This window comes from Egretta garzetta, unplaced genomic scaffold, assembly GCF_000687185.1.
Source record: "Egretta garzetta isolate BGI_Z169 unplaced genomic scaffold, ASM68718v1 scaffold259, whole genome shotgun sequence".
NCBI classification, from domain to species: Eukaryota; Metazoa; Chordata; class Aves; order Pelecaniformes; family Ardeidae; genus Egretta; species Egretta garzetta.
In genome coordinates, this window is record NW_009260770.1 from 4,072,166 (window position 1) to 4,086,356 (window position 14,191).

The 14,191-nt window shown below is 42.6% G+C and overlaps 1 protein-coding gene across 1 annotated transcript in view; it reads right to left on the reverse strand.

Annotated features, from left to right (window-relative positions):
- The window catches only part of MTCL1 (microtubule crosslinking factor 1), a 95,128-nt gene extending 92,538 nt beyond the window's left edge, over positions 1 to 2,590 (reverse strand). Inside the window, exons 1-2 of the mRNA XM_035901626.1 lie at positions 2,360 to 2,590; positions 720 to 878 (exon numbers count right to left, since the gene is read on the reverse strand). Coding sequence (XP_035757519.1) covers positions 720 to 878; positions 2,360 to 2,557 — 357 coding nt within the window. The 5' untranslated portion in view covers positions 2,558 to 2,590. The remainder of the gene's footprint in view (positions 1 to 719; positions 879 to 2,359) is intronic.
- Positions 2,591 to 14,191: the final 11,601 nt, after the last annotated feature.

Sequence of the window (14,191 nt, forward strand, 5' to 3'; positions counted from 1 at the left end):
GAGCTGCCAATCTGCTCTACTGTTCAGAGAAGAGAAATACTGCTACAGACTGGCATGTGGGCTCCGGCAAAGAGCCATGCTTAGCATTTGGCTTTCCTTCACTGTCCCCTGCTCCTCAGCTCACTTGCTTCCAAGGATCATCACTTCACCCAGTATGACTACGTGTCAGCTCCAATTGAAATGATCCCTTTTCTCAACAGACAGTGTCTCTGCGCCTGAAGTGCAATGTTATTTATACATTACAGACCACATTCCTCCTGCCTAGCTCATGCTGGTGGCTCCCACTGCCACCAGTGAAGAGCACCAGCCAAAGCGGCGGCTTGCCTATCTGAAGGCATCCTCTCAGAGATGAGTCACGCACACCTCATTTGACTCTCAAATAGGTGGAAGTCCCAGCCTGCGCAAAGGAGTCAGGGCTGGCTGGAGTCAAATCAAAGCTGGTTTTGCTCCAGTAGGAAGAGATGCTCTGAGGAGCCAATTTAAAATGGGACAGAAGCCCTGTGAGAAGCCCCAGACAAAAGCCCTCCTCTACCTCTCTATTGTTTCTAAATTACCAACACATTTGGAACATACAACAAAGGCGAGGAGACTTTTGGGGCAATTGTACAAGCGATACCAGTAGGCATTTCATGTAAGAGTTAGTCTAAGATGCTTGCATGTCAAATTTCCCACCTAACCCAGCAACGCTGATCTGCATGGCTTTCCTGACTATTGCTTACCTCTTTTAACTTGTCCAGCTCATTTTGCAGTGTCTGCTTGGATACTTCCACCTCAATAATTTGCTGCCGAAGGATTTCATTTTCATCTTCTGCTTTAACACGTTTCTCCTCCACGCTCTCCAGTTCATGGTGCAGTCTGACAGAAACATCTTTGGCTACCTGGTAGAAGAGCACAAGCACATGAAGAAGATACATGAAGAGCAACAGCTACAATATGTGTCCTACTGTAGGAAGCATATTACAACCCTAGACACTCAAGAGTTTTTTAATTCAGTTATGAGTGTTGATGAAAGACTCCAAGCCTTCCAAGTACCAAAATGAATATTCATTTCTAATAAAGAAATCCAAGATGAAAATATATTTGATTACCCGTCTCCAGCTCCCTCTCCACATTATGCTAAGGCAATGCCGTGAACAACAGGAGGAAACAAGCAGATACCAAACCCGCACATCAAAGTCCCAGCATATCACGTTGATAAAAACAAAAGATAAAGAATTGTGCTGTAAAGTTGACAGGTCATCGATCAAAGTCTCATCCACCCAAATTCGCTGCTCTAGCAGCAATCACAACTATGCAAGAGTGATATGAAAGCACAGAAATATAAGCTAGCTTAGGTTTCCTGAGTCCAGCCTAACAAGAATAAATACTTACTCAAAAAACATTTGGAAAGGTGATTCATCACGCAAAATGACGAATTACCGAATTACAAGTCAGCAAAAACAAAGCAAACAAACTAAAAAAAGCTCAGTATCTCTTTCACTCAAATCTATGTATAAGATTTTTACTGAGTAATGTATCATTTCTATTATGATAAGGTTATGATTTGTTTTCTATCATAAAAGAGAAAATTAGGTCTGACATTTTGAAAAGTTTGGTGACTTGATATGTCACTCTCATTTCCACTGCTGGGAACCAATCATTCCGGTTTTAGAAGGTTTTATGTTTTGCATTTTAAGCACAAAACGCTTAATAATTCTAGTGGTAAGCAGTCCATCTCTACAGAAGATATTTTCAAAACAGCTACAAGATAGCAATACAGGTAAAGATAAGCATTGTACCATAGGCCTTAGCCTTGATGAAAACATTTCTGAAAAGTAGAAAAACTGTTTCAGTATGAACAGAAATTTTACAGGAATTTGTGTTTTTGTGGGAATAGCATTTTGATTCTCTATCTGCCTTGCTTAAATATTGTAACAGTCTGTTCCTGTTATGAGTAATTCATTAGGCACTAAGAAATGCAACTTTGACTACATTTTTCTTCCATTATTTGGCATAAGCAAGAAGAGAAAAGGAAGGAAATGGCATGAATTGGGAAAAGCATATCAGGTTTTGTTCATGCAGTTTTGCAAAGCTAAGGTTTTCAGTAAAAACAGTAAACCAAACCCCTTTAAATCTTTCAAATGCACAAATATAACTTCACTGCATTTCTTTCGTTTTTAATCTAAGCACATGGCCTTTTACTCACTAACACATCTTTTTATGATGATAAGCTGCATATTTTTTCTCCACCACAGAAGAAGGAAATTGGTCCTGATGTTTGGAGAACTACTGCCTGTTTCGTGCGTTGCCCTCCCTTCCATTGCAGGGAGCCAAATCCCGGTCTGCTCTCTTTTGCTCTGAATAGGAATCTTTCACCCACCTTTAAATCTTGCTCCAGGCTCCTAATGAGCTCTCCGTCCACATGGCCTGTTTGTGCAACTTTCAAGCTTTTCTGTTCCGCTTTCCTGAGACGATACTGCAGAATGCGGCAATTCTTGTTTGCCCGGTCCAGCTCTCGCCGGAGCTCCTGCAGCTGGTAAACATCTTCCTCTAAATAGCTGTCACGCATTTCTTCCATTTCAGCCCGAAGTTCATCCAACTCATCCTGTGAGAAGTCAAAACAGTGCTCCATCATACCTCTCAATCTCACCCATGGGAGCAAAATAGGAAACACACTCACTAGGATACCATACTAATGAAGTGATACAGATTGCAACATGCAGCTCCAGAAGTCATAGGAACCAAAGTTTTATCCCAACACTGACTAATTATGCTGAACTCAATTAATGAGTACTTGTTATATTTCTTACAATTGCTTTCATATTTAAAAACAGACCAGATGCTTATCTGTCTCCTGAAACTGGTAACACCTTCATTTTACCATCTCTAATTAAAAGAAAAAGCGCATAATATTTCTCCACTATCTGAACTGGTTCCTTGCTTTATTTAGACTACAGTAAACCTACTTAACTAAGTACCTCAGCATCTCTGTGTGATCTGCCTTTTTAGCAACCAGCACTTCCTAAAAATGAAATTATCCCTTGAAAACTTTAATGAGTCTTTAACACCAAATACCAAACAGCTCCATTTGAAAATGCTGTCCTGTCTGAGCCCAGCACCGCGCACATGCTTAAGGACAGATGGGTTGGGTGCGGGACAAAAGTGGGTTTCTGTTGTGTGCACAGACATTTCAATAACAGGACCACAGGGACAAAATAAAACCTGCGCCCGGGGGAATAACCTGGTCATTCTTTTCTGGGCATCATGGACTGTCCCAATTCCACATTATACCGTGAGCGGCACATGCTCTCTAAAGTCAGATTTAAAGATTTACGGCTGAACAGGATAACCTCTATCATTCCCATTTGTTTAATCTGTACGTGACTGAAGCTCCAGAGCTAAAACTCTTATAAAGGTCTTCCAAGCACAGGGCTACAAGCCATTAAACTGCTGCGTGACAGGAAAACTATGACTCTACTAACTTTGAATGAAGTTGTGGAGGAAAAAAAAAAAATTAAGAAAAAGAGCCAGGAAGAGAATATTTGAAATGAACTATTCATTCTTAAAATGTTGTCTTTAAAATTGCACTTGATATTATAAAGACCAAATTTTCTGTGGAAAACACAGCTTAAATAAGATTCAAGGAGAACTTGCACTGGGGCTAGCTGCACTGTCACCTCACTTCAGATCTGTAAATGACACTTAAAATACCAAGGATGGCTGGAGAGTATTTCACACTTGTATCGGGTGGAGAAGATGCTGCTATGGAGTGAGCTCCCTTGGCAAAGCTCCCCCCCCAGGCTGGACCATCCCTGTCCAGTCCCTCCATGAACATGTCTGCCTACCACCTGCTGGTAGTCCTCTCAACCGTTCCCCCTTCCCATGGCCTAACTGGATGGATGGTTGTGTTTTTCCCTGTATTCATCTTGTTCCACTAGAGATTTAGCAACAAATGAGGGACAGATCTTGTCTCTGAGCATAGTCCTGACCAAAGGAAGACGTGTTGAACTTCTTTAGCGTCGCTGGTTATGTTAGAATTACAGTGTTACTCCTACCAAAATCCCATCCACATATAAAAACTCCAGTATTTATACAGCTATGTTTTAACTTTAGTTAGTTGAGCCAGCATAAGTCAAATTTGGGGTAAGCAAAAGGCTTGTTATTTCCAAAATGACCACTCTTAGCAGTGAGACTTTGCTCCACCAGTACAGCCTTCCCAGGGCTCTAAGCAGCTCTCTCTAGTTGCTCAGAAAGGACACACAGGTTTTCTCAGAAGCCCACTGTATCGCTGTATGTTCTCAATACAGTCAGATTTCTGCTGTAGGGGTATCCTGTCCCAGAGTCTCCCTGGGAGATCTGCCGGAGTAGGATATTTGTGTGGATGGATACGCTCAAGGGTGACTCCCCAGTGAGCTGGATCATGCTCGCACCATACACTGTCTGAAAAGGAATGGCGTAAGCACAGTAACAGAAGTTACCCTTGCAGCAATGACATCCTCAGAAGTTGCAAATACATTCATTAACCACAAACAGCAGACTGCGAGGCAGCAAACGAGCTCTGCAGACCAAACCCAGCAGGATTTTTCCAAAACAATTTATGGTCCGAGCCCTGTCTACTCCTCCTCAGGATACAGCCAAATACTCGGGCCAGCTTACAGCCAAGACAGTGGTGAAGTTTTAATAAATGATTGATATTTTTAAAAAGAAAAACATAGCAACATATGATTGAGCAAACTGGGGAGGAGACCTGTTTTCCTTTTTAATGCACATACTTTTTTACTATGCTTCACAGCTACACACTCTTCCAAGGGGTAAAGTAAAAGTTTACCCAGTAAAGATGGAGATGCAGAAGAAAACATCAAGGTTTTAGAAATCGGTTAGAGAGTAGCAGTGGCTTTTGAACCTAAGAAAAGGAGTACGCTTTTGTGTTACCAGTTTATTAAGTAGGTATTTTGGCTAAGGTACTCATACCAAAAGTACAGTCTTTACCTGTCAGAGATAATACAGTCCTCTGGTATGAAGGGGACCAGAGTTACTGCTTAGGGCTGTCTGCAGACTCAGGAGTTGAATTACCGCAGCTAGATTTAAGTCAATTAACTTTTTTATATCATCTTTGGAATGCTAATGTAAGATAAATAATTTGGTTGTAAATTTGAGAATTTTGAAACACAACTCCACAAAAATGGAAAACATCTGTCATTGCCAAATTAATGGGATCTGGTTTATGATCTGATGTTTATATTTAAGAACTAAGCAATGGCTTTTGTGTATTAAGCGGCCAGCAAAGAGCATTTGTAACGTTATTGCTCATCTCTTAAATTTCCTTCTTATCTATATCAGGATTTGGAATTAGTAAATCTGGTTGTTTTCTAAAGACAAATAATCCACAATATTTGACTTCAAAGCATTTATTACAACCACATTTGGAAAGTGAAACTGTCGTGGCTTAACCCCAGCTGGCAACTAAGCACCACACGGCCACTCACTCACTTCCTCCTGGTGGGATGGGGGAGAGAATTGGAAGAGTAAAAGTGAGAAAACTCAGGGATTGAGATGAAGACAGTTTAGGGAAAGCAAAAGCTGCGCACGCAAGCAAAGCAAAACAAGGAATTCATTCCCTCCTTCCCGTGGGTAGGCAGATACTCAGCCATCCCCAGGACAGCAGGGCTCCATCACGTGTAATGGCAACTTGGGAAGACAAACGCCATCACTCCGAACATCCCCCCGCTTCCTTCTTCCCCCAGGTTTACATGCTGAGCATGAAATTATATGGTCTGGAATACCCCTTTGGTCAGTTGGGGTCAGCTGTCCCAGCTGCATCCCCTCCCAGCTTCTTGCCCACCCCCAACCTCCTCGCTGGCAGGGCAGTGTGAGGAGCAGAAAAGGCCTTGACTCTGTGGAAGCCCTGCTCAGCAGTAACGAAAACATCCCTGTGTTATCAACACTGTTTTCAGCACAAATCCAAACCATAGCCCCATAGCAGCTACTATGAAGAAATTTAATTCTATCCCAGCCAAAACAAGCACAGAAACTCACATAATTTTAAACAACCCAATCTCTGAAACAATCTTCCCATTGAATATTCCCAAAGCCTCCCAGTGGGCATGGGAGCTCTCCCAGCCTTAAGAATCACTCAGTCTCCATTGCAGACGTGAATCCAATGTCTCTCCTCCCACCAAAGAAGTTCCCCAAAGAGCTGTAAGCGTTGGTATGAGCTATATTTCAGGAGATAGGCCTGTCTTTTACCTCCAGGAAAAATGAAGTCTTCTCAATCTCCCTTAACAGCACAACTCTGACCTTGCAGATAAACTAAAATTTAGGATACAGTCAAGAAAGCTGTACTCTAAAACCTCGCACAGCTCTCAGATTTCTTTTTTTTTGACTGAATTGAGCTTTTCCACACTTAATTTTTTTCCTACTCCTAAACCTTTCATCTAGAAATCAGACTGTGTCCCAACCCCTTGTATTTAGGAATACAACATCCTTTGAATGAGCTTTAAAACATGGCAGCACACATGCAAACACAATGAAGGCACAATTTTGACCGCATAAGGAGCAGAAACCTCACCGTACGGGCCACATGCAGGGCCGTTCTGCTTCCTGCTGCACTACTGGGGAGCCTGGGGCTTGGACCTACGTAGTCTGTCCAGCCCAGGGAGCAAAAAACCAAATGGGACAGATAAATCTTTCTGAGTAGCACGATAAAGTCCTATTTTTATATACTAAAAATATATATACAGGAGCATGTCACCTCTGAAACGTCAAAATATAGGAAAACGGTATGTGGTTCAGATTTTGTATGACAGCACACATTTATGGATGCTGGGATAATCTTTTAGTAGTTACAGTGAAGACATAATCTTCCTCTCGATATAGGCCACAAAACCAGTGGCAAGGGTATAGATGCTTCCAGTTCATAACAGCTTATTCTCCTCGGTAGGTGCTCGTGATTCTGCCATAGACGCTGAAACCTTGTGTTAGCATCGCCTAAGTCAGAGCTGTTACAATTACACCTACAAAACCAGGACAGCTTGAACTCTTCTTCTAAAGCGATGCGTGCATGCACAATGGGGGAAGCTAAGTTAAAGACCCAAGGAAGTGGAAATTACAACTGAAACTATGATGGTCCCACTTACTAAACCGGCAAACCTACGGCTTTGGAGGAAAACATGTCAATCATGAGTGAAATCAAAGGTAAATGCAGAAGAGCCAGAAACTTAAAAATCCCAAACTCAGTAGTTCGCAAAAAAAGATGCTTTGGCTGAGAGGCAGTTGGAAATACTAGATAAACCCAATTCCTGACTTCATTAAGATATATTGTTCTTCTTACTATTATTATTGTGAGTGAGAATTAAAGCTCTTCCTCTCAGGAGGCACTGAGCTTCATACCATGGACTTTAATATTGTAAATCTGAAGAAAGAGATCAGAATAGGCACTTAAAAACAATTAAACAAATAAGAAAGCAGCCATCCTTCTTTGTGCATCTAAAAAATGGAGAGCCTGCTCCCTACCTTAAACAGGGAGGACCTGCTCCAGCATCCCAAAGTGGAAATAGAAATTGGGAGGTTAAGTGCTGGCATAAGGAGCTTCACTTTGCTATATGTTCCTGTAGGGGATGTGAGCCTCCTCTTGATCCCTTTTAACTTAATGGTAATTACCTTATTATTTTCAGTAAGAACAGCACCAGGCAGAGTGTCCCGGAAGAAAGAATATTGTTTAGGAAAAAGCTAATTTGCTTTTCTTTCCAAATGTCACCCTGGTCATTGGAAAGAACAAAGGGAAGCACGGGAACGAAAATAACTTTCTAACGGGCAGCTCTTCACAAATTTGCAGTAGAAATCCAAGCTGCTCCTGCTCCCGAGTCTAACCGCTTATGGTTTCAGGTACTTGGCCCAAATGACTTGCTAAAGGCCAGCTATTTGGGGTCCGAGAGGGATCACTCACCCGAGATTCATGGGGTGGCTGGGTGAACACAGGGCCACACATACATGGCTGCTCCATTTGCAGGATTCCCCTGGACTTCAGTGAAAAACCAACAGAATTAGGGTCCATTATTTCAGTCTACCAAGCCAAGGTGAACTGGCTGAAAGGGGAAAGCCTGTGTGCAGTTTACATCGCTGTGTAGCCCAAATACATACTGATGGTATCATTTCATATCTGTACTGGGCAAATTGAAGACTGGCCTGTCAGAAGAAAAGCCATTATTGTCATTAATACCTTTACAGATGTCATGTTTGTTTATTATTGATTTAATTTATAATGAAGTATAATTAAGGGTAGATTATAACATTAAGTAACCCATAGTCATATGAGTAATTCCCACTGAAACAACCGGGAATACTTGTACAACTGATGGGGCTGTGTCTACCCAGCCAGAGATCCGTAATGAGGTTTGAAAGTAAATTCTCCAATCATCCCCACCGACTGTGCATTTGTTCAGCTCACAGAGCACACAAGAACCGGATTCCTTCTGAAATAAAATAAAGAGAGACCCACACTCCAAGGTTGCACCAAACGTGCTCCACTACTCTTGAGTCCTCCGGACAGCTGTAAAACACATGCACGATGGGGCCAGACTAAATACAGTGCAAAGTAAGGCCCCTAAACTGCATAGGAAGCCAGAGGTAGGGGCATCAGCACCAGCTGCATCTAGGTCAGCCTGCTGACCTGCCCTCACTGAGCTGAATTACTGGCTGATATAGAAAAAGCTCTTAACTGAAAGTGTGAATAGAGACTGAAAACTGGAACCTAACCATGAGTCAAAAAAAAAAAAATAAAAAAATTTGGAAATTACTACTAGGGAAAAATTACATGCAAAAAATAGCATAAAAGATGTATGGATACTGAATTCATTACTATGCATTTACAGTTACATACATTAGCAAACTGAATGTTGGGTGAATCAGAACACATCAGTGTCCAGACGTTATACACTAACTTGCAAACATCTGCAAACTAGGAAGACAAAAATGTACAAAACCAATAAACTGTACAGTATTTAAGAAAATACAAATAAAGGATGAAATTCAATTGTCTATGTAAAAAATGTAAGTATTTATTAATTCAGCCAAAAGCCATATTTATAGATATGCCAGTACTATTCTCTAAATAGAAGGTTATTTGATATACATTAAATCAAATGAGAGGTCAGTGAGGGAGGAAGGAGGGGTGGAAATTACAATGGGTAGCTGCTATTGCACTGGCAAATCCAGAACTTCGAGAAAGTCCTTGATAAATTTAAGGTTCATGAACTGTGATTTTACGTAATTTCTGTTTTCGTATTTTAAATATCTCAAACTGTTTGTACGTAGGAGATGCTGCTGCTGCTAAGGAATAAACACATCCCCCATATCACTTTACAGCAGAACTGCAGTAGGGATAAATATGCTCTAAAAGGCTTTGTTTGGGAAGAAAGCAGCAACCATTATTTTTGCCTTTTGCAAAATATGTTAATGAACCTAAAGTCCCCAGGCCCCCGATATTATCATTAGCTCTCAAACCAAACTACTTTACCATTCGTGCACCTATCCGATGTTTGGTTTGAAGCTTGTGCAGAAACCAAGAACTGAAAAATTGTAGGACCATGAGCACCTGTTGACTTCAGGGCCAGCTTAAGTTTGCAGGATCTGAGAGCAAGAGCAGCATCTGGCAGCTTTTCTGCTTCATTCGAGCATTAGCCCCAGTATTGTTTCAACACGCTTCCTTGACTGGGGTGGTTGAAGCAGTTCGAGCAGTCATCTGGCTGGTGCAACACTGAGATCATCTCTTGAGGGCCACTAAGGGAAACTCTTGCCTGATACATCACGCAGCAAATCCCCTCCAGGCAGCGCAGGGGTTGACGGGGACACAGCTGGGGCTAACGGGGCACACGGCCCCGCTATTCTTCCCCAAAGCGACATCTCCCTCCAACAGCTGACCATCCCTCCGGCCAAGCCTGGCCACACGGGTTTTGTGCCCCGGGCAGGGTTATCACCTCCGTGCTCTTTGGGACCACCAGTCACCAGGTGGGAAAAGCAACATGTCAAGCAGAGATGGGGGACAAGCTTTGTTTTGCTAACCCCGGTAACCCTCACTAAATGGAAAAAAATTGGTCCCGTCACTTTGCATCATTTTTGCTCTGCAAAACCCTTTGACATACACAACTCCCTGTAGGTTAATAAAAGAAACAGTGGTACTACTCCTCACGAGTTCATCTGAAACCTACGGATTGCAACATCCACAGTTTCAAGGGAGCTGAGAAACGCAATGCAACCTCATATGACACACTGCATGATTTTAAACAAGAATGAACAGCCTTTAGATGTAGGGTGGAATAAGGGGCCTGGAGTGGCCCCTTATTCGATTTATACCCAGCATATGTCTCAGATAAAAAGGAATACAGAAAGAATAGAGACAAAGCAAGATAAACAAGACAATTATCCAATAAATCCAAGATAGTTTAGGATATATTTCTGGGCTAGTCCACGCTTTAGCAGCATTTCTGGCACGTTGAGCTTACACCAACACACACACGAAGAGAAGGCCTGATAAAGCAAAGCAGAGCAGAGCAAGCACCAGTTTTGGTTTAAGGTCTGTACGAAGTGTTATGCCTCATGTAGGAGGCTGCTGTCACACTATGGCTATGAAGGATGTAAAGAGAAAAGGGACACATGAGCCAGCTAAACCACCACTGCTGTTTTCTGCTAGCACGCTTATTTAATTAAAGCAGTCTGAATTAAACTTTGGCTGAGAAAAAACAAGAACATTTTTAATTGCTAAAATTTGGGCCCACTTCATTAAGGGTCCCTCATCCTTTAGAGACCCCTACACCAGCAAAGAGCTTCTTTCCAAGTTTCCCAAGGACATGCATAGTGCATGACACTTCTCCACGTGCTGGAGACTTTAAAGTAATCCTGAAAAAAACCCCACTTGTGTGGGCAGTATTTTGTTATTGCTAACAGGACTGGCTAGCAAGACCTAGAACTTTACCTTTCACTAGCACTTACCGATGACCTCCTGGCTCCATCCACAGAGTCAGGCGCCACGACATAATTTCTGTTACACATCAACAAATAAATGGTACCTTTAAAATGTTGCTGCAGTCTTACGGTCTTCCCCCATAGGTAGCTGAAATAAGGTTACCCAAGAAATATATGGAACTGAAATCAATAATGAAATTTCACCGGGGTAGTAGACGAGAGACTTCCCAATGTAAACATTTCTCCTGAGCCACTTCACTTACAGGCTTAGTTTTACAGATAGTTGGCTATTGCTGGAGCCAAAGTCTCATCTGGGGTAAAATCACAGTCCCTGGAGATATATAAGGTGGTAACTTGATATCAGGTTGAGATCTGGCTCACAGTATATGAAGTCTGAGATGTTTGCAGCACCAACAGTTTGCTCTGCAAAGGCTTCCATGGAGCATTCTGACTCTTTCTAGCACTTCTTGAGAAATAAAACCAAACAATTGTGTTTGTTTTGGGTTTGTTCTGGTAGCCCTTTAATCTCCAGTAATCTTTAGCACTAAGCCTATGTATATATATACAGACTGTGTTCTGTAACCTATGTTCCAGACACGTGAAAGATACGTGAAAGACCTCCCTATGTAAATGACAAATTTCCCTGAAACAGGCTTCAAAATTATGCGCGCTTACTGTGGCACTCCAGCTGCAGGGAGGGACAAGGAGGAGTGAAAAACTACAAAATTCGGCATATGGCCACGCTCAGGAAATTAACAGCTTCTTCTGGGATTTATCTCATCATTTGTCTATTTACAGCTGACAGCTTCCCCGTTATCCCTCAGCCCTCTCCAGTTAAAGGAGAAACACCGCTCGCTCCAATACCAACGGAGAGAACCGCATTGCAAAAAACGCGAGGAACAAACCCACAAGTAAACAACTTGGGCACTGCTGCGGTTTTAATTTGCAGAAGGTTTTTATAGGTTTCCCTAGGAAAGGAAAATGAAGTCTGGGAATTCTCCTGATCCCTTTTGCGCCACTGGGCCCTTTCCAGCCGTTTTGAGAGAGCAGCGGAACGGCTTAGACTTCATGCACCCGGGTGGCCAAGGAGAGCAGACAGACCACGTACTCATTCCCCTCAGAAGAGGCGAAGGTGTGAGCTCGTGGCTTTCCAGGCACCAGGACATGCCCACTGGAAGTCAACCGAGACACAGAGCCCCAAGGAATCTGTCTGTATCATCTGAAAACAGAAAATTATTCTGGTCTGAGAAACACTTGTAGCCTGAAAAAGTCATAGTCTACATCAAAGAAAGGATGGGACACAGTTGCTGTAGATGATGAAGACATCGAGGTGAAAGACCTGAAGACACTGTTGCACAGATGAGAAGTTTGAAATGATGTAGAATAAAGTTCTTTACCTAGCACTTGCCAACGTCAGTCGGGTCCCGTGACCAGAACGTCCCTCAGGTGGGACACCCTAACAGCGGTTGGTCCTAGAGAATTCAGACGAACTCTTTTGTTGTGGGGTTTTGTTTTGGTTTTTTGGTGGGTTTTTTTTTCAGTTTCCCATAGTTAATAATTACTTTCAGTATGAAACAAGAGGCTTAACACATCCTTCCTAATGGGTTAAAGTTTAAGTACTATCATTGTGCAAATCCTGTAACGCAAAGAGATGCTCCTGGGCTTTTGGCCTCTATGACTTCTCATGGCAGTGCCAGTTTACCTACTCCTAAAGCAATTCCTATTATCAGTTCTGATTTCATTACATCTCCTCTTGTTTCTGGGCTGTCAAGTAAAATACAAGCTTCCGATACAGGTTCTCTATGCTGCTCATTGTTTTATAGACTATTATGTTTCCCTAACATGCTCCGGAGTTTTCCATCCAGTGAGTGCTATAAAAGCTTTGCTATGCGCCAATGATTTTTATTGGTCTAGTTCTGTGTTATCCTTTTCTAGACGACCAGCAGTGCCCACAGTAGTTTCAGGTACACCCACTGATCCATGTAACAGATACAGATCCATAAAACATTATAACATTTTCTTTGTTACTCTCTGTTCAGTTCCCACTGAAATCTAACATAATTTTTGCCTGCAGTTTCACATCGAGCAGAGATTTTCATTGCTTCTTCTCTCATGATGCTCCTGAGTTAACACAACTCATTTTAAACCCAGAAAAGCGCATACTCAGTCCTTCTTCTCTCCCACTGCTTCAAATTTTCAATATTGAGATTTATTTCCTTCATTTTTCATCTCTGCCTTCATTTTTCACTCATTCCTCAGGGGTTAAGTCTACGATTAAGTTCTGTCTGGTCTTTGCTGGGCTTGACTTAATATAAAAGAAAAAAAAAAAAAAAACTTACTGTCATCTGAAAATTTTGCTGTATCATTGCTCGTTCCTTTTTCCAGTTCATTAAGCAGCACCAGACCCAGCAAAGAACCTTGCAGCACCCCTGCTGTTAACCTTTTGCTATGCTGAACATAATTTCTTGTCCCTGAGCCAACACCCCTTCACAAGCCCAGTCTGTGTCTTTACCACCCTTCTCTCCCAAGGTTACACCCAACTCCAGTCCTTAACCCAGCACAACTCCCATGGATTTCCCTGGTCATTTTGCTCGACAGCAGGGTGTTTCCAAAATCGGGGAACAAAGATTGTCACCAGCAGCAGCGTCAAGTGGTACAGTAGCTGCGGTTACATGATTATCTCAGTTTATCTTATTTATAGATCTTTATGGATGTAGCCCCTTTGCTGTGCCAAAAGATCAGATTGTAAGTGCAAGTCCAACTAAAGGTTCCCGCGGGTCACCCCAGCTCAGAGCACGCCTGCATTTAGCCTGCCTGTTTCTCCAAGGGTGAGTGCAACCGAGATGCACTTTTCCACCTGCACACGGATGCAACGACACTTTTTATTGCTGCTCCTGTTATTCTGTTAGTACTTCACAACGAGTGGCTTCACTTCCCAGTGATAAAGTAACACAGTAAACAGACAACACAATGCTGTCACCCTTTCCGCATCAAATGAGGGAACCGGTTTCTTTGGCTTTCCCTAAAGGGCGATACTGAGGAAAACAGTTCCTGGAAAGCAAGGTCTCGCTAACCAGCAGAGTGTTTGAGGTGCTTTAGGAAGAGCTGGGGTTTGCTGCGCTACCACCACGCCAACCAAACGTAACATCGCCAGGGTACACGCCGCACCAGACTTGGGTTCATCCAGCCTCCCCAAACCGGGCTTTTGCGGGGAGCAGCGATCACAGGCTGCGGTCCCTGACGCGCCCCTCCC